Genomic DNA, 23892 nt, shown 5'->3' on the forward strand with positions numbered 1-23892 from the left:
GTATATGAAAAGCTGATTGCTTCGCTTGGGCTGGTGGCCTAGCCTCCTTTCCATGAGGGTGAAAGCTTAACTACTCCAGCGTTTATAGTCCTGTTGCGGTTTCTTTTGCATAGGAGAAAGGACAAACAGGTTCTCCCATTATTCAGTAGGAAGGTAGATCAACATGATGTAACGCAAAGAACCACTGGTTACACCCTCAGAAGTTTAAGCAGCATGGAGGCGCATGTGTCACCACATAGAGTTGGCTGCTCATCACCCCAGTGAGCTCTGCAGGGAGAAGACAGCCCAGCCTAGCTGGTGTATCCATGAGAGGTCCCGGCTTTCCTTTCTGAAGGAAGCAGGTGTCGCAAAGAGCGGGGCAAATCAGCACAGCAGGCTGTGTTCACAGGGTTATTGAATGCAGCAGTTAGATTGTTGATTAATCTGAAGCGGTTTATGTCATGATTTCACAAGTGCTTGTGGTAGTGCTGTCAAATGACAAGGGCTAATACCAGTGTCTGTAGTGGGGTTTTCTTTTCTTACACTGTATAATTAAATTTCACACAGATCTTTGTTAGTATGTGAAGTATTAATAATCTGTATCTTGTATCCTGGAGTACGTACTCTGTATGTGATTGCTTTTATGTTATTCTTTTTCTATGTGTAGCAACATACAGGAACCCAGAGCTTGAACATGTAGCAACAGAAGACGAACTAGCAAAAATACAGGCATATAAACATAAGTTAGCAGTCATCGGTGAGGTACTTTCACGGAGACACATGAAAGTGGCATTTTTTGGCAGGTAATGAAAGGATTACCGGAACTTAATTTAATCTTTTTTTTGTTTCTTTTGCAGGGGTTAGTGTCCGTATTTCTAATTTAAATGCATTGGAATTAGTGCTTCATCGTAGAGTTATTGTTTGAAATATAATACATAAAACCGTGTTCACTCTTACCTACTTGATGCTGAATATTTCTTTGATGCCATCTTGCTTCGTGACTGTAGATTAATTATGTATGTCTTGTTACATATTTTTCATTGATAAACTTTGTAAAATAATTATCCTGTGTAGATCCATTATTTGACTTAGGAAGGTCTGAGTTTGTTGTCATCTTCTCCAGAATGGCTTTTCTTTTTTTAACATGGTGGTTTTGTTTGTTTAATACCTTTGTTTTACTGGACTATTACTGTTGAGAACTTTTGTTTGTATTTGATCACAAGTACTGAAAAACTGAACTTTGAGCTGTTTGTGTTTCTGTATATAAGCAGCTGAAGGAAAATAGACAGTTAGAGACGGTTGCCTTGTTGGTTGTATCATTAGTCCGATAGATCTGTGTGGTGATTATAAGGGATAACAGTAACAATGTACTGTACAGCTTACAGATCAATCTGAATGAAGCTATGAATTTCTGCTTTCCTGAATCACTAATTAGGAAAAATTCTAGTTCACAGTCCTCAGTGGTATTACTACAGACCAAGTGTCAAACCTTTTGCGTATTTTGTTAGCATTTCCAAAGTTATGGGTGATTTAAATTCACTTCTGTTCTAAAAGAAATGTATTTTCAGTATTAGAAAATTTTTAACTTTAGTCAGCTTGGGATCATCTCAGCTGTATTTTTTTTATTTTTGCGGCAGGAAAAAAGGGAGTTAAAAAGAAAGGTATTCGTTGCACCTGAAATGTGTTACGACATAAGTATTCTAAAGAGTTGCTGTCAGGTGTATAGGCACAAAGCACTGAGGTTTTATGTGTGTCTGCTTGTATGTATTGTGTTTTGCATTTCAGTCTCATCTTAGTGGAAGAGTCTTTAAGTTTTCAGTGAGAAATTTTGATTGGGTCTTGACACTTCCAATAAAAGTCTGCATTCCAAAAATTGTGCTATTCTGTTCCTATAAAATTTGGAGAGTATAGAAAGATGATGAAAATCCGCCTTACCGAATGTGAAGTCAGATATAAAATAGTGAAGTCCTCCTAAAAGACTATGGTTCCAGTGCTTTCAAGTGCTTTTATGTGCCTGGTTAGTCTGGGGTCCGTTAGTCCACTTTGCTTCAGGAAGATTGATTTTCCTGTGCTTAAATTTGAGCGTGTGGTTACATATTTTTTCTAGAGTATGGCTATTCATGTTTTAGTTCTAAAAATTCTGTAATAGTATTGGGGAAAAAAGTGTACAACAGTGGTCTTACCTTCATTTTACTAAAAATAGTTTAGCTATTTAAAGAAAAACAATAAAAGGATCTGGGGCAAAGAAATTAGTTATATTTGAGACTTGATATTTCACAAAGTTAAAAGTTGAATACGTTTACAAGCTGCAATGTGTGATAAAAGTTGCTTTTGCAAAGGGCAGAAGTTCAGAGCAGGAAAAAGAATTTAACTCTCCCTCTGACATTTTGAATAAATTTGTAAACTGTTGTACAGTGAACACTGAACTTTTTCTAGAAGTAGCAGCTCAAAAATGAGTTATAGTCTATGTAACTTTATACTGTTGTGTAATAGTTTAAAGCTCAAATATTTATGGGTGAGGGGTGGAGGTTTAGTGTGAAATAGGACGTTGCTGAGAACTTCAAGTTCTTGCAGAATCTTGAGTTGGTCACCAGTTCCTTTTAATCAACAGGGTTTTGGTTAATTTAGCTACCTCTTCCTTCTGAAATAAGGACAAGACTAAGTTTCATTGTTAAAGACAGCATTTGCATTATAAGAATTATGCACAAGAAATAAATTTGAGGGGGTTTTGCACATTGTTACACGTCTTACTGTAGGAATTTTCATTCAGTTGAGATTATCATCCATTAAATTGTTCTGAGTTGTCATTGCTGGGTGTCATTGCTGGGTGTAATGAGAATTCCCAGACAGCAATGCTTTGAAACGTATCTGAAGGCAGTAGTACAGCGATGTTCCTTTTGTACCTCATCTCATGCCTAGAAGACTCCATCAGAAGCAGCAGTTCCTTTCTGACTAGTAAAGATCAGATGTTTCTCTAAAGACAGGTTAAGTTGCTGAGATGGTAATTTCGCAAACGTTTTAGGGAATCACCATTGATTGCCACCATAGAGGGTAGTCCTTCCCTGCCCCTGTCATGCAGCATTCTCCTTGTGTCCTTCAGCATCCCTGGAATTCCTTTAGCTTTGCTGTGAGCGGGAATGTGGAATTGTTGTCTGATCAGAACATAATTCTGCCCAAAATGTTACATATATTTTCAATCCATTCTTTTCTACAGGCATGCTAGGGCTGGCACAAAGAAGAGGGCAGGCTGCCCCCTTATGTGGGACAGCGTGTTGTGACTTACCAATTGCTTTAAGTTGATCTAAGGCATCTTTTTATGCTAGATGCTTTTTCTGGTCTAGCAAAGTTGAGCCAATATCTTTTACAAATTCGTTACGCACATTGAGGTATACCAGATAAATCATACTTGCCAGTACAGGCTGGGCTTGTTGAGCCAGTATGTGTTATACAAATCAAAATTGGTTTTCTTGGTTGGATAGGCAATGTTGATACCATGAAAGATTTTTGAATTGCTATTCAGATGAACTTCTCCTGCACTCCCTGTTCTTTTCTGGCAAGCTGTGCTGTACTGGCTTGAAGCTCTGTCACCCAAAACAGCTTGCAGTATGTGGGTCTGATGCAGTTAAATGGGGGTGCATTCAGTTCAAAACTAAGGTATGTGTAATGTTGCTGTACTGTGCTCAGAGTGCTCTTATTTTCTATCCCTCTAGAACAAGCAGCGGGAAAAGTTCGGTCATTAATGCGATGCTTTGGGATAAGGTACTTCCTAGTGGGATTGGCCATACAACTAACTGCTTTCTCAGTGTGGAAGGGACAGATGGAGATAAGGCTTATCTTATGACAGAAGGATCAGATGAAAAGAAGAGTGTCAAGGTACGGTTTTTGAATGATTAATGCTACTTTTCACAGTAACTATTTCTCAAAAGATCTATCTTTTAACAATGATTTCAGGTCTAATGAAAAGTATAAGGTTAACTCATTCTGCATTTTTAAGCTCTTATTTAGGAGGGAATAACTAACAAACTAAAATGGTCAACTTCACAGTTTTTCTTGGATATTTCAGAGAAACAACTAATGTGTGTCTGTAGCATAGCATATGTTGAGTGATCTATTTTTATAGGACTGAGAGTAAGTTCTGTTACTTGTTAACAATTAGGAATGTGCCTCTCATTTGGCCTTATGGTGCTTAGCTTATTTAGCTGCTCACACTGATATGTTAAACCTCTGAGGCAAATTCATGATGATGCTCAGTATCATGCAGTCTAGCCCTGTAAGGAATACCACTTTGTGGCTCCAAAGAAACTCCTGTCTGAGTTTCAAGGCACAACTCATTCTTTAGATGCTGGTGAGTCTAAGAGGTTAAAAAAATAAAAATCACAAGTATTCACCAGAAGGAAGTATGAACTCTCTTACCCTGTTCAAGATAGATCCTGTCCGGGTTTGCTTGAGAACCAAATTAGGCTGGTATACAGACTTGTTTGTGATGCATATTCATGTTTGTCTTCTCTTTATAGACAGTCAATCAGCTTGCTCATGCACTTCACATGGATAAAGATTTGCAAGCTGGCTGCCTCGTCCATGTCTTTTGGCCCAAGTCAAAGTGTGCCCTGCTGAGAGATGATTTGGTTTTAGTGGACAGGTATGTTTTCTGTTTTAGTAAATATTTTCTTAAATAAATTAGCCATTACAGTGTTTAGAAAAGAGACTGGTTTACTGATTGGTGGTGTCTTGTTTGTTAGGTTGCCAAATTATTGAAAAGCTTTTTTTTTTTGCCTTTTTCTTTTTTTCTTTGGGGAGTACAGAGTTTGTTCTTTGGTGTATACTGCTGCCTGTCACCACCCCACTGATTTTGGCCTTGTAACAGTTGGAACAAACAAGTGTCTTGTGATTGAGCTGAATAAGGGACTAGCTTTTGGCTGAGGATACTTCCACCTTTAAAACAGTATGGAAGTGTGAATAGGGTTGTTGCAGCAACAACCTTTTGCCCATCTCCTGTCTTTAAACACTTCAGACTGATCATGGGAAGTATAAGCAATCTGGACTTCACTTCTAAAAGCTTCTGATAAGAGTTGCAGTGCCTACGTATCAAAGTAATGGGTGACCTGAAGACGTAATTGTGACTGTCATCTGTGTGTGCCTGTGTGTTGGGCCAACATTTCCTACAGTTTGTGTATTTAAAGAATTCTGAAAGCTGGGGTTTTGCCTATGTCAAATGCCCATGTTTCCGGCTGGTTTGGGGTATGACCTGATGATATTTTTTCAAACCGTTAGGTGATCTATGCCTGATGTGTGACTCAATATAGATTGAATTTGTGAGTAATTCACTCGAGTATGAGTGAATTTGTAAGTATGATTTCTTCATATCCAGCAAAATAACATCCCGAGTGTATTTTGATGAATCGTAGTGCTTTTTGTTGCATCTCTAATCTTACACCTTTGAAATCACTGGGAGTTCGTCATTATTTTCTTGGGTGCAAGCTCAGGTCCTGTTAGTCACAGAAAAAGCCAGCCTGGCTGGCACAGGGAGCTGGTTGGTTTGATGCACTGCTGGACTTCTTGTGCAGTTGTGCTGTCTCCTTGGGGACATGTGCATAGCACAAGTGTGCTGGAAGCCCAGAAGGGATCCTTGCATAGATATGATATAAGGCATGATTTGATCTGCACAGTCTTGGTTGCTAAAGGTGAAATGTAAAGGGAAAAGAAAACAGCCTGGAATCTGAGAGAACAGGTAGTTTTAAGGAGAAAATCATCTTTTTACTGTTAAATAGAGCAAATTAGAACTAGCAATAATTGCGATGTTGCAAAATGACATAATGCTCATATTCCACTTATTTTTGAAAAACTGACAGCACTGTAGTTCTAGCTTCATTTTAATTTGTTATTAAATCTACGCACAGCTTGTATAGCATATCACTTTAAAGAAGGCCTTGATTAACGGAAAAAATATTTTATGAACAACTGTCCTTTTTGATTAAAATCTAAAGCTTGGAATATGGGGAGGGGGACCATTCTGTGGGACTGCCTGGATTTCTGACAGACTGCCTGTCACTTTTCTTGGCTATTATGCTCTGCATATTTATTGATTAGAAATTGCATTTTGGAATGAGCAGATGGTCCAGTGAGTGAGTGACTGATAAATGCTAAATGGTAATTGGCTTTTGCTATGTTTTGCATTAAGCTTGAGTTAAGCATCAGTCTAAAGATACAAAGCTTTGGATCTTCTTGCAAGGTCCTTAGGCAATCCCACTCTATTTTTATCAGTTTCTAAAAATCAGGTGCTCCTTTGCTGGATAAATATGAGTTTGTGTTTTTTTTATTCTCAACAGCCCTGGCACAGATGTCACTACAGAACTGGACAGCTGGATTGACAAATTCTGCTTAGATGCTGATGTGTTTGTCTTGGTTGCCAATTCTGAATCAACTCTCATGAACACGGTATGATGTGCAATGATTTTATGTTACTTCTTCATTTAAATACCCAGCAGTTCCATAACTGAAATGGCTTCTCTTAGACCTTTATTGAAGCTCCCATGAATTGTTGCACTTGGATCTTGTGAATAGGATTTGGGGGTGGGAGGCAGGAGACAATGTAAATCCCTCACTAGGGAAAGGAGAACCAGGTTTCTTACCAGCTTTGTTTACTCTGACTTGAGCATCACATTTGTCCTTTCTATCTTAGTTTCTTTTTTGATAAATGGATGATGTAGTGCTCGTCTCACTTTACAGTTTGTCGATATTTGTTAGCTGAAGATACTTGTATTATCAAAGAAATAAATTATGGAGTATTTCATATCCAGAAGTTCAGTAAAATATACAAAGTAGGTGAAGGAAGTTGAATTTCTGTCTTGTTCCTCATGTGTTCTTGTCTCAGAAGAGGGTGAATTCCCTTGATGCACCCTGTGTTGAGGACAAGTGCTACAGGTTGCCCTCGTTGGACTGTGTTTCTTCTGAAAATGCTAGCAATAAGCATTCATGTTGCGTGGTTCTGTGCAACATGGAGAGCTGAAGATGTTTTAACAACTTTATTCTATAAAGCCTTGTTTCAAGAGAGAGAAGACTTCTGTATACCTTGCAGCCTAAATATTGTATGACTCATAGAAGGACAGCATACAAGGTAGCCAAAGGAGCTCAAAATACAAGACCAGATATTTGCTTTAATTTTGTAGTGATCTCCAGTTTTGACTAAACTAAGTATTGCGAATGCAGTCAATATCAATATAAGGTTTCTAAGTTATTGGAAGTGGGACTGCCGGAATGTAGTGTAATGCTACTGAGAAATCTCTTGAAGACTTCTATTAAGCCTACTGTAGACAAATAAAATGCTCTGATTGTTCTGAGATAGTTCTGACATGCAGTGTCTGAACTTTCTAATTATTGAGGCAATTTTTAATACAATAAAGAACTGAATATACAAAGACAGTATTTCCTTGCATTGTAGCAAATTAGAATAGTTTGGTAGAAATCTGAGAAGAACATAAAGTGAGTGTAAAAACATTACATTCCGTCGTCTTAGCCGAATCCACAAAGACTCAAATGCAAAAGAGATGTGATTTAAAAGGCAAAGAAAGAAGATTCTGACAACATCCAAGGCAAACAGAGGATTTGGCACAACTATGGCTTTATCATTTTCATTGTGTCACGTGAAGGATGCTTTTTGGCTTTTAATATGGAGGGAGTCTAGAAATTGTTTGCATTATGTGCATACCGTAGTTGGTTTGGGTTTTTTAATTTAAAAAAGGAAGAAGAAAAAAAGATTGGGTTTTAGTGAACACCTCGTTACTACATAAAAACGTGGAAACAATAGGGACCTGCGTGCCACATTTCAGTTTGGTGTAATGAAGTAACAGAGAAAAGGCCAAATTCGATTTGGTGTTCTCATTTGCTCAGGAGAAATGAACCATTAAAAACAATCTGACTGAGATAGTAAATATGCAGGAAAGACGTATAGGCTGTACGTCTACTGGAAGATTCTGTTAATTTTATATTTGTCTGATCCTTAACACCCAGTCACACAAGTGCTACTCTGCTTTTTAATGTGATTTTTGGCCAATCTTTGTTCCTTGTCGGGCATGGCTGAAAGCTGCTAAATAGAAATAGGTTAGTTTTGCAATTTGGTTGAAGCATTAATGTCTTGCTGAGTTTTTTTGGTTGCCATGCCTATAAATCCTCACTTAACACTGAGCACTGTGTAATTATTAGAATCTGGAAATAACCAGTGTCCAGGGTGTATATTGGAGGGAAAGGAAATAGATCTTAGTTGTGAATTGAGGCTTTGGCTCAGTAAACAGCGCTCTTACTCTTTCTCCTTTTTAGTTCTTTCAGCCTGCTAGATACAAATGAAGTTGCCTTTGTAACTGCTCTAAAGCATTTGTATTTTGCTTTGCATTGTGGCAAATGGTAATTTCTTTCTTCATCTACACAAGTTTATCCTTCATGTAAAGCATATGATAACTATGTTCTCATCCTCCTTAGGCATTATTTTTTACCTCTTACCATAACAGGTTTGAGAATATTTGGCAGCTGCTACATAACCACATATTTTTTTTGCATAAATGCGATTTTTCTAATATTCCTTCATAAATTCTCTTCAGACAAAGTTCTTATTTCTGCAACAGTAGTCTTGTTTACACATACATTAGTCTCCATCAGCCGGGGAGTAAGCATCTCCAGTGTTGTGTCCAGAATATGTGGTGGTGTCCTGCTGCAGATTCAAAAAGCTTATGGCAGCACAGAGATCTCTTCTGTTTGAGCTGTGCTGGGTGGGGATTCGCTCCATCACGACTTACCCATTATGTCTATGGAAACAGCAATGATGGGTGGTCGGTATGGGCAAGAGACCTAAATACATTTTCAGGTACATGCATGTCTTATTTTTAAAATTAAAACATTCAGCAGTGACTTTCCTTGTGGCTCAAGCTATACATCCTCCTCATATAGGAAATGTAACTTGTCTATAGTTGAAGCTGACATTGCCTAGTTGAAGAATATAGTTAGAGGGTGTTTTTCTGGATATAGAAACTGGATTTGGCAGGGTAAACAGGAGCATCTTGGTAGTTCAAATAAGGAAGACTTCACAGTTTTAGCCAGGCGTCTTACTTAAAAAACAAAATGAGCCAATATAGTCATGTTTTGTGTGGTTTTTCCCTTCCTCTCTTCCCACACAATATTTTTGAGTGTCACACAATTGCAAACAAATTTAATAGAGGGCTAGAAGTATCAAAGGAGATGAAGTTTTGTGACAGTAAGAGTGAAAGAATGAGAAAAAAAAAAAAAAAAAAAAAAAAAAAAAAAAAAAAAAAAAAAAAAAAAAAAAAAAAAAAAAAAAAAAAAAAAAAAAAAAAAAAAAAAAAAAAAAAAGACAGTGAATGATGTGATAAATGATGTGATAGATTTATAGAAGAATAGACTTTCTTTTCCAGTGTTTTCTAAACTATTTGTTTTGGAAGTTTTCTTAATTTGTATTTGTGCCTACTTGTAGAAAAGCTTGCAGTATCTTTGACTTTTAGCATTGGCATCAGTTTTATTTGATGACTTTTGAACTATCATAAGTCTTTTTTTGTGTTGGATATCTGTGGTTTTTAATGCTAATGTATTCTTTTAAATACATTTTTAAAAAGCTGGATTAACTTCAGAATCTGTTACAGAAGAATGTGTGACTCTGGTTTGGATGTCTGGGGAGTTTTCTGTTTGTGCTTTAATTCTTAGGAAAAACATTTTTTCCATAAAGTGAACGAGCGACTTTCCAAGCCAAACATCTTCATCTTGAATAATAGATGGGATGCCTCCGCATCAGAACCCGAATATATGGAAGATGTGAGTGACTTGATGGCTCTTATTTGGGTGTTGTGGGGTTTTTTTTTTTAATATATATGTATATATAGATAGATATATAAAGAAAAGGCCTCCACATGCATAAAAGCATGCTAAATTGCCTAGGTAATACAGTTATTAACATGAAAACACCAGCTTTGTCTTAGTAATAAAAGGATAAATTATTTGGTCAGAAAATGGAAATAACTTATTCCTTGTTCAGAGCAAAAAGCCACCTGCAGTTCAAACTACAATATATGCAGGCAGGTAATACAATGGGAAGCTTGTTTAGAACCTTGTTTAAAGGTTGTTTTAAATCTTTGTATTACCTTTTATTTCTGTAATGTTAATGCAGCCTGAGGGTACAGATTACACATGTATACATGCGTAGAGTAGCTGGCAAAGTACAGTGTTAGATGGTAACAGTTCAGCGTGCTCTTCAGATCTTTCCAACGGCAACTAGCTTACATAAATACAGGCAGTTGTAGAAGAAAGTATTGTTGCTTCCGGGGCTGTTTAAATGGTTAAAAGCAGCTGCTGCATCAGTGGGATTAGAAGGCATCTGCTATCTAAGGGGTTGTCCAGCGTCTGTTTCTGACTCTGATGTTCTGATTTGATGACGGCTCAATTTTTGCATTTTTCTCATGAGCTTTTTACCTTTTCCTCAGGTGCGTAGGCAGCACATGGAGCGCTGTCTGACTTTTCTAGTTGATGAGCTCAAAGTTATTGATCCTGTAGAAGCGAGGAATCGCATCTTTTTTGTTTCAGCAAAAGAAGTTCTGAGTGCCAGGAGACAGAAGGCCCAAGGAATGCCAGAGGGTGGTGTGTAGGAACTCTTGCTTTTCCTCAAATACAGAAAAATATTGTAAAACGTGATAAACAAAAATATTTGAGATACAGTCACTGCTGAGAGGTATTGCTCTCTCCCTTATGGTCTGTTATGTTTCACAGGTGGAGCGCTTGCTGAAGGATTTCAAACAAGATTCCAGGAATTTCAACATTTTGAGCAGATATTTGAGGTATTTGTGATGGGCTTCTTAGGCTGCCTGTTTTTTAATGTAAAGGTTTTGTTTATGCTTAGCTTAATTTTACTGAACACTACCCGTGTTAACAGGTGGAGGAGTGTAAGGTATTCAAACCACGTGACTGTGGGCTCTGTTCATCTGTTCTCACCTTGAATAGCAGGTAGTCATTGGAAAAACAAGTATTGTTCAGTGAGGGAAAGGACCAAAACTGGACTCTCATCTCATGTTGAGACCTCAGTATGAATACAGTCTATATAAAAAGAGACGATGCTCTTAGAAGGGAGTGTTATCGCTTAGAACCGTGAGCTCGTGAAATGTTTGCTGGATGGTAAGCCTTACTTTGTTCTGAAGTTGTAGCTTTGTAATTAATTATTGTAATTCAGGACACAAATAGTAAGAAATTCTTTCACCAATGTAAGTCTAAGTATTTACTTGCATTTTTAAAGCCAGAGTTTTGAAATTGTCACCATTGTCTACCTCTTAGCTCTGATACTCTGAACACTAACACTATTTTTGTAACCTTGTTGCTGTACAGAATCCATCCTTCACCCTCAGTTCACCTATATTCATAGTTGGAGTTTACAGTTTCTTCAGAAGTTGGACTGGCTAGACAATTGAGTAATTTTTTTGTGATAGGATCCATTTGTCTTGCTGAATTTGATAACTCTAATTAAAGCCATTCTTGGATATCTTAAGGAGGCATTTTGGATATGCCTTGATGGTTTTGCATGGTATGTATCGGCATATTTCACACAACATGAGCCTGAACAGTATGACTGTAGTTTGTATACAGCAAATGTTCAAGACTGCTCTTGCATGCTTCAATCAGTAATTCCTGTTTAGTATATTTTAAAAAAATCTAACTGCCTCTGAAAAGTATTTCTTCTCTCATTACAAGTCCATTTGACCTTAGCAAAACTGAGTCATGTAATGATGTGTGTGTATCAAAAAGGTGTTAAAATAACAGCTTGATATTCAGTCTTGCAAAAGCAAGAAAATGTCAGACTAAAGTTTAAATTTAATCCTTATCCACACTCTTATGATAGATGACTGAGTTGATGAAATGATTGGTTCAGAATACTGGCAGGGCCTGAGTCCATGAGGCATGAAATTTCTTGCTTGTGTCACTAGTGGTAGCCAAACATGCGTTTTTGTTTGTAATTTTTGTCCTTAGAATTATAGTAGGAAACTTTCAAGCAGTAGGAAAAAAGTGGAAATTAAGTTTCTGAATCAGTTATTGTTCTTTAACATATTTTGCCATGTGCTATACCCAAAGCTTTTTTGACAAAATCTCTTACAATTACAGTTAAGCGCTGAACACTTAGGATATTTCAAGATTAAGATGGACGTATGACTTATTAAATGATGTGATGCTGTAAGTGCTCAGCACACTTGTAAATCAGACGTCACAGTCTCGAGTTGGCCACCAAAATGAGAAACATCCATCACAAGGTCACAACCGTGACAAGTTTCTTTGGCAGAGGCAGGGACAAAAAACAATTCTGTTACGGCACTGAACGGCCTTAAAACAACTTTTTTCTTCTTTCACATTATCTGTTTCACTTGTTGCACACCTTCCGACTCCAACAGTGAGAGTGGATTCTGTAATGTTTTTCCCTGTTCAGCCATGTTTCATCCTGAAATCATAATGAATGGCTTTGAATAGGAGTGTGATCACATCACTTAAAGAGCATGACAACATGTGCTAAATTAAGATTGCCAAAGTAATTTGAATTTTGAGTGTCTGGTGTTGCAGCCTCTTTCACATTCAGGTTTTGTGAGCAATTCCTAAGTTATAATGGCATTTTATTTGTTTTTAAAGCAAGGCTGATACTTAAATCGTTCACCAGGTCTGAACTCTTCAGACCTAATACTCAAATTACTGTCACTTGAGCTGATAAAGTAACTGATGAAAATAGCATGCTGGTGTCAGTTATGTTTACCAGCACTAGGCTATACCAGCTCATATATTAATGAAGAATATTGTACATCAGGTAGAATTTTCTGTGTTCAGTCTGGGAACGAAATCCTACTTGATACCATGCTTTATGCACTGCTAGACCAAATTCAGATGCTGTGAGTAGTCTAAGCACTTCTGGCTAAAGTGCTTTGCATTTACTCTGTTTCCTGACAGAGGAGCTGCAAGTCCTAAGACCCATGGATTACACTCCAGTCTGTGAAAGGGAAGGGACAAGAGCACAGACGCTGTTCTGTCTGTCTGTCCACTGACCCCTTCTCTGCTTCAGTCTGTCTGTCTTGCCTTCAGCTCCTTGTCCTGTTCAGGTGCCCTGCTCAGGCTTTCCAAACGTCTCTTGCGCTCTTTCGTCCAGTTCACATCTCTAAGCTATCTCATCACCTCATTTACAAACCTGTCCACACGTTCCATGTTCCCACTGGCTGTATCTGCTGGTTTTGCTCCTCCTCGATTCTCTCACCTTGCTTTTGTCTTCACTAAAATTGGACAGCTTCTTCCTCTTCTCCACAAGGGCTGAGGGGAGGAACTGTTACTTGTCCAGTACTTCCACATTCCTGATTTTAGTATCAGTTCCGTGATGGGAAAGCCTGTTCATCCCAGGACTGATATGAGCTCAGTATAGCTAGAATCATAAAAAAAAAATCTAGAAACAACCCATCAGTGCTAGTTTGTTGTGATACGGGAAAAATTTGGACCACTTTTGAAAGGTTTGTAACTACATTTATGTAGACTTTCGTGTGAGGGCAAAAGTCATTCCAAAAATAGATATAACACGTTCTTCTGCAAAGCACAGGGCGGTTAAAGTTGCTAAAAGAAAAACTGGTCCAGGCGTTAGTAGAAACACTTGTAAGCAGTGGTGAGATGAAGATTTTTAAAGGTTCAGGTAGTAGCGTTAAAAAGTGATGTTACTATGTATGTCAGCTGTGTTACAACAAAGAAAAAAAGATATGCAGTCTTAAAGGAAAGGGTTGGATTAGTGGATCAATTCTGAATTTTTATATTGTGGAATAACAGAAAGTAGCCTGTGTATCTTTCTTCTGAAATTTTACAATGAGATACATAGAAATGCCTTATCGAAACAGCAAAGAAGTGCATGCACAGTGCACTGTGTGCAGTAGTCCTTAGTGGATATTCTACATAAAACCAAACCCCACTATGCCTCAGGTTGTAGTGTTTCCCAAGTTTCTTCAAAAAACTGGTAACAGACATGTTGTGGGGAGGAGTGGAGGAGGGAGGCAGGGCGGAATAGTAATTCTGGCTGTAAATTGGGGTGAATAACACAGCCTGAATTAGTACACTACCGCAGAGTCCTTCCCTAACTGCACGGGAATGTAATAAGCTGTGTGCTTAAAGGCTATCTTGCTATACTGGAAGTGGGCTGGAAGGTAACTGGTTTTGGTTACGCTGTTGAAACATACCTTTTCTCTTTGTTTCGATAAATACATATTTACAGACTAACAGCAAAACTGCTGCTGTCCCCCTTTTATCTTTCCCAGTCGTGTAACTAACCTTTGTGTTTTTCCTAGTGCTCTAACTTGGATTTTCTGATTGTGTTGTGAGTGACTGTCATCCTTTTATCTACCACATACTAATGTTCGGAAGACTCTTTCCTCTGTGTCTAGTCTAGCTCTTACAATGTGCTGATATTTATGAAACTCTGGCCTTTCATTGCTGATTTCTAGATCTACTTCATCGAGGAACAGGGAATACATTTCACCCATTTTGTTTATTTTGTTTTGATCTATTATTTTTACATAGCTGAAATTTGTTATTACAGCGTGTGCTAAGGTCATAGGCAAGTCTTTTAAAAGCAACCTAAACCTGTTCGTGCTATGAAAGGTGCATCCATAAATTGAGAACAATTTAAAACCCCCATAGATCTGGTATAAAGAAACTAGCTGCTTGCTTTCTTCCCCTTCAAACACAGATGGTGTTGCTACTTTGTGGTGACTTAGTGCAGGTTGAATTTAATTGGCTGCATAACTCAGGATGTGCAGTTGCTTGAAAAAAGTCAAAAGTCTTAATTTATGGTTTATCATAGTTGACTGGCTTTTGCCCAAAATGAATGTCTGTATATCTTTTCAATTAGTGTCCTGTAATTTCTGAATCACTGTAGAATATTCAAAATTGCAGATTGATTAGAAATGGTATCTTTAGAGCATTCTGTACTCATTCATTTAACACTTCAGTAATCTGCAAATAAGCTAATACTTTAAGGACTATTTAACAACTTTTTTTAATCCTGTGAGAGAATCCTTGTTTCTTATATATAATTGTCTGTTTTGTTCCTGGATGGTCAGTATTGACATGAGCATGTCAAATTTTATTGACAGAACTGCTTCTTGAAACTAAAGAATATTTATTGCAAGAAAGAAAACTCAAGCTAGGCAATATTGTCAGCGTTCATGTTAGACATTTATAATTCCAAAGAGACAGTTTGGAAAATTTTCTGTAGAGCTAGATTTATCTTACGTATTCATCTGAGTTTTCTTTTTTCTTTACACAATTTATTTTAAAAGAATAAAACCCTATGCACATTACTGTGAATGAACATGAAGGTACAGATTTGCTGCTATAGACTCATTTGAGATTTCAGTTCTGTTGTCTTTTTAATTTCTATATACTTTCTCCTTTTTATTTCCCATTGGTTTAAGTTCATGGTAAAATGAGCAGCATGTGCTTTCTGACAGTGAAATTCCTGAATGTGTTGGCATGGAATTGCAGTAATGTGTTGTGGCTTGGGCCCCTCGCAGGAGTGTATCTCGCAGTCAGCCGTGAAAACCAAGTTTGAACAGCACACTATCAGAGCTAAACAGATAATAGATACTGTGAAAAACATTATGGACGCCATAAACGTAGCAGCAGCAGAGAAAAGGTAGGTTGGTTGGAGGGCTGGTTGGCTTTGGTTTATCCAGATCCTCTGAGGAGCCATTTCTGCGCTGGTGATTTTCTTGGGCCATTATGGACTTTAAAATTCACTTTTCTCGCTTGGTAAGAAATAGAGAATTTCTCTGGTGTGTTAGTCTTACTACTCTTCACTTGCACCGCTCAGTCTTGTCCTTGGTCTGTGACTTCTGTAGAGGGATCTTGGTTTATTTTGCTATTCTTCATTACCTACTTACAGTTACACAGGCAGTCTGTGGGTTTTCAAAACTTTTTTCAAAAATACTTGAGATTTTAAGTTTTTCTGGCTGTATCCAGCATTTCAGCAGTGATGTTCGGGCCTACTTTACCTAAGTTTTTTGTTAACATTAACACTGAGAAAATAAATGGGAGGATGTAGGCACTTCAATTTGCAAGTGGTTAGAATACTGTAAGGGATGAGAAGAGCCCAAGCTAACAGAGGCTTGGCCTCCGGCCTGTTCCAGATTGTATCCTTAAATACCTTTATTCTCTCTTTGCTCATGTAATCCTTTTAGTGCTAATGATAGCAGCTCACCTACTCTGTCTGATAGTTTCATATATTCTTTGAGGTTTGCATATGTATGGTTTCTTCCCCTCAGTTTTGTTGCTACCTCTTGTACACGGTGAACTTGCTGTCGTGTTTAATCCTTTCCACCCATCTCCTTTCTGTGTCTGTTAACAGTGTGTCTTTATGTTTCAGACTCCACTGTGCCTGTCAAACACACTCATCTTCCTGATTATACCAGCTTTTACTAACTGCGTGTTTATATACTAACTTGTCTCACGTTGTCAGATCCTATTAAAACATGCTGTGAAATGTTTGAAAATATTCTGATATTCTACTTCTTTCTGTCAATCGACCTGCCAAAACCTGTGTAGTGACCCCTCTTAATCTGAATTGCTCTTTGATGTTTCTGCTGGCCCTTCAAGATATAACTGCTTTAGGTTTTAAGCAATTTTTACTTAAATGATAGGTCGAGGACTTCTGAAGAGAGTTGTTTGTGACAAGGTTAGTTTCTGCCGCCTCCCCTTCGCTTTGCAGGGTCATCAGACCCATGTCACTGTTAAGGAATAGTTCAGTGGTGCTGGTGAGCAGCAGTAGGACAGTTTGATCAGATTTATCCTTTTGCTTTTTTTTAATTTTTAAATCAGGATAGACTAAGTATTAAAGGCCCCTGATTCCCCCCACCTTTTTTAGTTGTAATTATGTACGATGGTAATAATTCCAACTCCACATTCTGGCTTTGTAAATGTATCAAAACCCAGTAATTTGAGTCATGTTCGATCAGTGCAGCCTTTAAATGCACCTGTAAATTTAGTATCTCTATTGCAGTCATTCTGAAGCAGTGCCTCTGCCTTGTTCAGCCAGTGTCACTTTGGATTCTTTTGGCTGCTCAGTAAACCGTCAGCTAGGTGGTCCATGCCTGATTATGGGGCTTGTTTCGTTCCTGGGAGAATACCTGCTGGTGATGGTGATTTCCTTTCTGCTATGTTAGAGTCCATTCAATGGAAGAGCGAGAAGATCAGAAGGATAGATTGGACTTTGTTCGAAATCAGCTGAACATTTTGACAGAAGATACTAAGGAAAAAATCAAACGTGTTACTGAGGAAGTGGAAAATAAAGTAAGTAATGGCAGTGTGAAAAATCTCCCAGATTCAAGTGTTGTCTCTTCTGTAAGGCAGCTCCTTTAGGTGCCCACCCACCTTATGAAGTACATTTGAAATGTCCAGTATGTTCCTTTTCCAATATTTAAAAAAAAAAAAAAAAAGGAAAAAACCCTTCAAAATGGCAATCCTTTCTGACTGTCAGGTAATTGAATCATTTATTGTAACAGTTAATGCAGTGGTCTGTTTTCACTCTGGCTGGGAAAGGTAGGAGAAATGTTTTATGTATTTACCACATTCTTCCAGGTCTCCTCTGCCATGACTGATGAGATTTGCCGACTTTCAGTTTTAGTTGATGAATTTTATTCAGATTTTCACCCTTCTCCTCAAGTATTGAAGCTCTATAAGACAGTAAGTTTTCTTGCATGGTTTGAAGCCAGAGACTTTGTCTTTCCTTTAATTTCTACTTCGGTATTTTCATAATTTGCGTAGCGTTTTATGTGACACTTTGTTTAAGCATTGCAGGATTTTTGCTTTCTGACACACGCAGATCTCTGTTTACCTAGAACTGGAAAAGGTTGAAAATATTTTCTGCTTTGTTTTTGGAAAGAAATTAATTTTTGTTTCAACTGTCCTTTTACTAGAGTGGTTACTGAAACTGACATCCTGATTTGTAGTCTTCACTTCTAATAAATAAAGACCTTACATAAACAATTTTCACCACTCCTAAAATAAAATAGATCAAAAAATAAAATGAGCTTGCAAATACCCAACACTTTATAGTTCTTTTTAATTTTTTTTAAAGAAAAAAGGTGGTTTTTATTAAACTTCTATAAATTCCTCGTCAAACTTAGTATTTTAACGGAGCGTACACCTGTGAGTTTCATCTTTTGCCTCTTACGCTCAGATTTTGCTGCTAATGAATGACTGCCATAACTCCCACCTGTTTCAGCCTTGTTGATCCACTGGGAGCGCTGCATTTTCAGGACAGTCTGTGCTGTCCTGGCTATGCAAAATGTCCAGAGCAGACCTCTGTGGGAGTTGATGGGATCGGTTTAACTTTGTGCAAAGCAGTGAAATTGGCTCCCGTCAAATGATGACAGTAAAGGCTTTGCAGGGCAGTATGCTAGTGGTATGCTTCTCAGTGTCACAGTTTATTGAAAATACAGACTTTTCTGTATGCCTTTGAATGATTAGTCCTAGAGAAATCTTTCCTGTGTCACTTTAATTAGGTTTTCAGTCACAGTGTGCAATTTAAAAGCACAGTATTTCCATGGTAACATGCTTTTCTTCCCACTGTAAATAACAATGCTTAGTGTTCAACATATCTCTGCAATTGATTAGCTAAATATAAATTGATGAGCATATATTCTTTATAAACCTTCAGGAACTGAACAAACATATAGAAGATGGTTTGGGAAAGAACCTGGCTGATCGTTGCTCCAGTGAAGTCAATCAGTCGATGCATCAGTCGCAGCAGGAGATGATTGGTAAGATGAGGAAGGAGGAATGTTAAGACTTTTTGTTTAGAGGAAGACAAGAAAACTTGCTTTTAAAAGAATTTTCTTTCTGATCGTGACTTAATGTTAACACTATAAAATGATAAAGGAAAAGCCATCCTAGATCAAGACTGAGTGTCTGTTCAGCTTAGTAGCCTGTCTCTGATATTAACCAGCAACAGATGCTTGGGGAGAAGAATAATGAACCAGGGTAAATATAGTGATCCGTCCCCAATTTAGGGACTTCTGAGCCAAGATACTGCATCTGGATTAATGGCTTAAGCAAGTAGTAATGGACCTGTCCTGTGGGAACTTGTCTAATCTTTTTATAAACCCATTTAAACTTTTGGCTTCCACAACAGATATATGAAATACACTAATTGTTAGATAATGTTTCTGCAGTATAATCCTCTCCCTAGGTCCCTCCAGATTCTGAGTGCAAAACAAGATAGTTTCACAAAGTATTTGTGCACTCCATTTTTTCTTTTTTCTTTTTTTTTTTTAATAAGTAGTAACTTTATTGCATATCCATATCTCTCTTCTGATCTGTTTCTGGTAATAAAAGATTCGGAGCAAGATCCTTGAATTACGTGAAGGCTTCTGTCATCTTATGCAATAATGTTTCCTTCTCTGTATGGCACCACAGAACTGCTGGATAAACCAACTTTTTCTTAGTCCATCCTTATCTTTTGACCGCTGATAGAGGTCTTTCAGTTAATTTGACCATTTTTTCCAGCTGTGCTTTCTCTGTGACTTGATTTTGCATGACTGTTTTCTTTTATCAGAGCAATAAATTGCCTGCTCTGTTAGGATCAATACTGCTAAAATGCCCACTGCTTTTACAAATAAATAAGTAAGTTGGTCAGTTTAGATTCTTGTAGTTCACAAAGCTGGTCAGCAGTGCAAGGATGCTACTTGTGAATATGCTGTGAAGCTTTTAATGTTAACTTGTCTTTACTATTCTGTTTTATTTCTAGAAAATCTGAAACCATTGTTGCCTTCTGGTGCTCAGAATCAGCTCCACTTGCTAATTCCATGCAGGAGGTTTGACCTTAGCTATGATCTAAACTGTCATAGTCTGTGTGCAGATTTTCAAGAGGATATCATGTTCCACTTTTCTTTGGGATGGACTTCACTTGTAAACCGTTTCTTGGGTCCTAAACAAGCTCAGAGAGTACTATTGGGACTAGCAGATCCAAATTTACAAGTGAGTGCTTGATTAGGCCAATGTTTTAAGTGCCTTGTTTTACCTTGATGAGAATATATTGGTTTTTACTGTATTTGCCTCTACTATTTACATGCTTGCTGCTACTTTCCCCTAGTCCCTTTGTGTGAAATATTTTTGGTGAGGGTTGTTTTTATTGGATTATATTCAGGGTGAGAATGGAACAAAATCTTTTCCTGAACTTTCTGCAGCTGTTATCTGAGGTTTGTTTTCCTTTGGATTGAACCCTTTGGGTAACCTTTTCATTTGTAACTTTTGGATCCTCACAGCAGAGCCAGTCCTATGTAGAACCCTTGTTCTAACCCAGTCCCTGTTGGGCAAGGAACTGTCAAAACCTCCACTGCTTATCAGGAGCATTGTTCAGACTTCTGTGCTGAAGAGTTTCCCTGAAGTAAATCAAACCCTGAATATATGAAAATAAAACCAGTCTGCTGTGTAGTTCCTTAATGCTTTTTACTCAGGCTGCCATATTCCACTCTTCTAGATCCCTCATCCTTTACCTACCACCCCGCCTGCTGCCAGCCTTCCTGCCGTAACTCCAGAGAACGTATCGCACGATGATTTTATGGTTCCTTTGGTAATGAGTTTAGCTTCACTGACATCACGGACCTCTATGAGCATCATCGTTGTTGGCGGAGTGGCAAGTAGTATTAGCAACATTCACTGTACTAGAAGCGATGGCAAACATTAAGCTGGTCTTTCCTGTTTGGGGTGCAACATGAAGCATGTGATGGACTTAATTAATAACACTGGGCCGGATGAGCGCATGTATGCTGGATACCCGCAGTCAGTGTGTAGTGCGAAAATTAGTCTAATGACTCTGAGCATAGTTGGACGTATTCTCTATGCCATATGTCTGTGTTCAGTTCCTGAATTAAAGGATTATTTGATGGTGCCTCATTCAGTTTGGATTTAGCGGGAGCTTTGCTTTCTCCTTCCTCCTTCATTAAAAAGCAGCGAGGCTTCTGTAACCTGTATATTCTCCATGCCGCTGGGATACCAGCTCATTTGAACGTAGCTGTATTGCTCCGCAATAATAATACGGAAATAATACATTTTCTTAAACTAATCTGGTGAAATGGCCATGAAGATGATTAAAAAAAATGGGTGGAATTAGATTTTATTCTGTAGGGCAACTTACTTCAACTAATGAAGCATCCTCTTTTTCAGATTTGGAGAACAGTAGGCTGGAAACTCATCTCCCTTTCCTTAAGTATGTATGGGTTGTTATATCTTTATGAGAGACTAACTTGGACCACTAAAGCAAAAGAGAGAGCCTTTAAACAGCAGTTTGTAAACTATGCTACTGAAAAGCTGCAGATGATCGTCAGTCTTACAAGTGCTAATTGCAGCCATCAGGTGCAACAGTAAGTATCACACTGGTGTTTCCCCTGGCTGGGATAGGAAATCCATGTCAGTGCGGTACTGCGGTGTCCTGGGAGTGGGGACTGGCTGTACATGACGTGGGAAGGCAGCTTCGGTATCCCTTGGCATTTATTACGAGGGACTTTTAAAAGAGTTTGAAATTACCACCTGAAAAGGTCAATACATCCATCTCTGTGTGTGTATGAGCAAGAGTTAGTCTTAAGATGTAGACTCTCTTTGTCCAGCACCTTACTATGAAGACGTGGGAGTTGGCTCAGTTCTAGGGGAGGCTGAATTGGTCCGCTTTTAGTTTAGCGTTGAATCAGCCCCGAGTGACTTTAATGGTGAGCATTTGTTCTGCCTCAAGGGTTGGTGTGGGTGAGTTCTAAGCAGCCGGTCCTGGCTCTTCTGCACTGCAGAAGGGGAACTTGAGAGCCTTTCTGAACGGTTCCATTTTTTTTTGTGTCTCTTTTTCCCAAATACTTTTCCACCTGTCTCTGCAAAGTAATGTCTGGGTGATTGTCTCCCTCAGTCTCTCCTGTTGAAACTGTTTTGATTAAATTATTATTTCAGAAAATTAGGCCTGCTAAATGAGTCCTCTAACCACCAGGGTGCAGAACACCTCTCCTGTGTAGCCCAGGGAATACTTTGCTAATACAAAGTTCAGCTTCAGCAGAGGAAAGAGAATCGTCCCCGTGTCCAGCAGCTGTGTGTCTCTGTGAGGACATGGAAGAGCTGGACTCAAACCAATGCTCCAGTGAGGTGAAGTAGAGAGGAGAGGAGACATCTCTCCTATGGGAAGCTCTCCCATAGGTTGCTGGCCTGGGGTGGTAACTGGGTGTTTTTTCTTTGTGTAAGGAGGAGCCTTGGAACTCAGGTTGGGAGCCCGTGGCTGAGGGGGCAAGTAGGATCGGGTGCCTCAGCAAGTCTGGGGCACTCCTCACCCTGCGAAGCGCTCACGTTTCCTGTGAGCAGGGCGCTTAGCATGGCACGGGGCACTGCACGAGGGGGCAGTTGGCTGCTCTAGCTCGTGTTGCTGCCAGAGTCCCCATCTCAGACTCGTACCTGTTGGTGCTCAATGAAGAATTGCCAGACGTGATGTTGGCATAGACTGAGGTGCATTTTGTATGTTTAAGGTTTCTTTTTTAAATTTAAAAACAATACATAATTCTCCTGCTTTCTGCTATTCTATAATCCCTTAACAGCTGGAAACTTCGATTGCTGTGTTCTACTGCACACTGCAATGCCATGTGATTTATTTACTTATTTAATTTTCTTCTTGAATTTTTTTTGTGGCACAGACTTCTGTGTTTACACAGACTGTAAACCATGATTACAAACTTGTTTTCCCTTTAGGGAAATGGCCACTACCTTTGCTCGGCTCTGTCAGCAGGTGGATATTACCCAGAAAAACCTGGAAAAAGAAATTGCTAGGCTTTCCAAAGAAATAGATCAGTTGGAGAACGTCCAGAGCAACTCCAAGCAGCTAAGGTAAGTCTGGGTGTGACTGGCCACAAGCCAGTTCAGCGAGATTGGTGCTTGCTGCTACTTTCAAGTTGAAATGAGGTAGGCACGGGTGCAGAACGGTACGCAGCAACACCTGTTTTCTTTACTTGTAACTGAACAGCTCTGGTTAAGTTAAATAAATGTATGCTTCTACCTAGGTGAATGAGCAAAGCTCCCAAAATATTCTTAGATCGTCTTTACCTTTGTCTCTCTTTATTGTATGGGGGAGGTGGCTTTCTCAAGAATATTGATCCTCTGTAGGTAAATTACAGCGGCACCTTCCCAAAGACCCCTCCCCATAGGAGAACACAAGAGCAGCTGTGCTGCGTTGAGTCATTCAGTGCAATACCGTTTTTCTTTCAGTACCAGTAGTAGCTGTTTACAGAAGAGAAACTTCCAGCAATTGGTGGTTTAGGGCCTTAGAAGCAGCCTCAGCCTTGGTTTCATGTTCTTTCCCCCCTGCTCTAAGTCTGCCCTGGCTGTGGGCTGCCTCTTGGCCGCGGGCATTCAAGGCCACGACTGGATGAACGTCTAGCCCCACAGTGCACACCCCGGGGCACGGTACGCTGCCCGAGCGGCCTGTGGGAGGAACCCTGCTGAATGCCCTCCTTGCAATTGCAGAAACTCTCCCAGGTTAAACACTGAAAGGAAAGGCCGGGACCAGGGACGTCCCGGATGGACCTGGCACAGCCTTTGGGGAAAAGGAGACGTGGGGCAGACAGCTGGCGGCCTTCTACTGCGCGGTCAGGGCCCGCACTCGCAACGCCCGAGGCTCTGGCCAGAGCACACGTTTAGGTTTTCTTAGTGCTGTGGGTTTCAGGAATAGAGGAATAGAAATTAAACACTGATGTTGCTTCTGCCTTCTTTGTGATGTTACTGCACTGAAGTAAATCCGTTGCTTTTGTTTGTTTTACAGAAATAAAGCCATTCACCTTGAGAATGAACTAGATCGCTTTACAAAACATTTTCTTCAAAAGAGTAAATAAAACGTCGTTGCTA

The 23892-nt window shown here is 39.0% G+C and overlaps 1 protein-coding gene across 1 annotated transcript in view; it reads left to right on the forward strand.

Annotated features, from left to right (window-relative positions):
- MFN1 (mitofusin 1) overlaps positions 1-23890 on the forward strand; it is a 24484-nt gene extending 594 nt beyond the window's left edge. Inside the window, exons 3-18 of the mRNA XM_009321706.1 lie at positions 647-782; positions 3690-3852; positions 4494-4618; positions 6306-6414; positions 9685-9792; positions 10458-10611; positions 10741-10808; positions 15543-15664; positions 17190-17316; positions 17605-17709; positions 18686-18788; positions 19775-20004; positions 20507-20662; positions 21193-21389; positions 22744-22878; positions 23810-23890. Of these exons, the coding sequence (XP_009319981.1) occupies positions 647-782; positions 3690-3852; positions 4494-4618; positions 6306-6414; positions 9685-9792; positions 10458-10611; positions 10741-10808; positions 15543-15664; positions 17190-17316; positions 17605-17709; positions 18686-18788; positions 19775-20004; positions 20507-20662; positions 21193-21389; positions 22744-22878; positions 23810-23879 (2108 nt within the window). The 3' untranslated portion in view covers positions 23880-23890. The remainder of the gene's footprint in view (positions 1-646; positions 783-3689; positions 3853-4493; positions 4619-6305; positions 6415-9684; positions 9793-10457; positions 10612-10740; positions 10809-15542; positions 15665-17189; positions 17317-17604; positions 17710-18685; positions 18789-19774; positions 20005-20506; positions 20663-21192; positions 21390-22743; positions 22879-23809) is intronic.
- The last annotated feature ends 2 nt before the right edge of the window (positions 23891-23892 follow it).

Source organism: Pygoscelis adeliae, unplaced genomic scaffold (genome assembly GCF_000699105.1).
Source record: "Pygoscelis adeliae isolate BGI_AS28 unplaced genomic scaffold, ASM69910v1 Scaffold223, whole genome shotgun sequence".
In the NCBI taxonomy this organism is placed as follows: Eukaryota; Metazoa; Chordata; class Aves; order Sphenisciformes; family Spheniscidae; genus Pygoscelis; species Pygoscelis adeliae.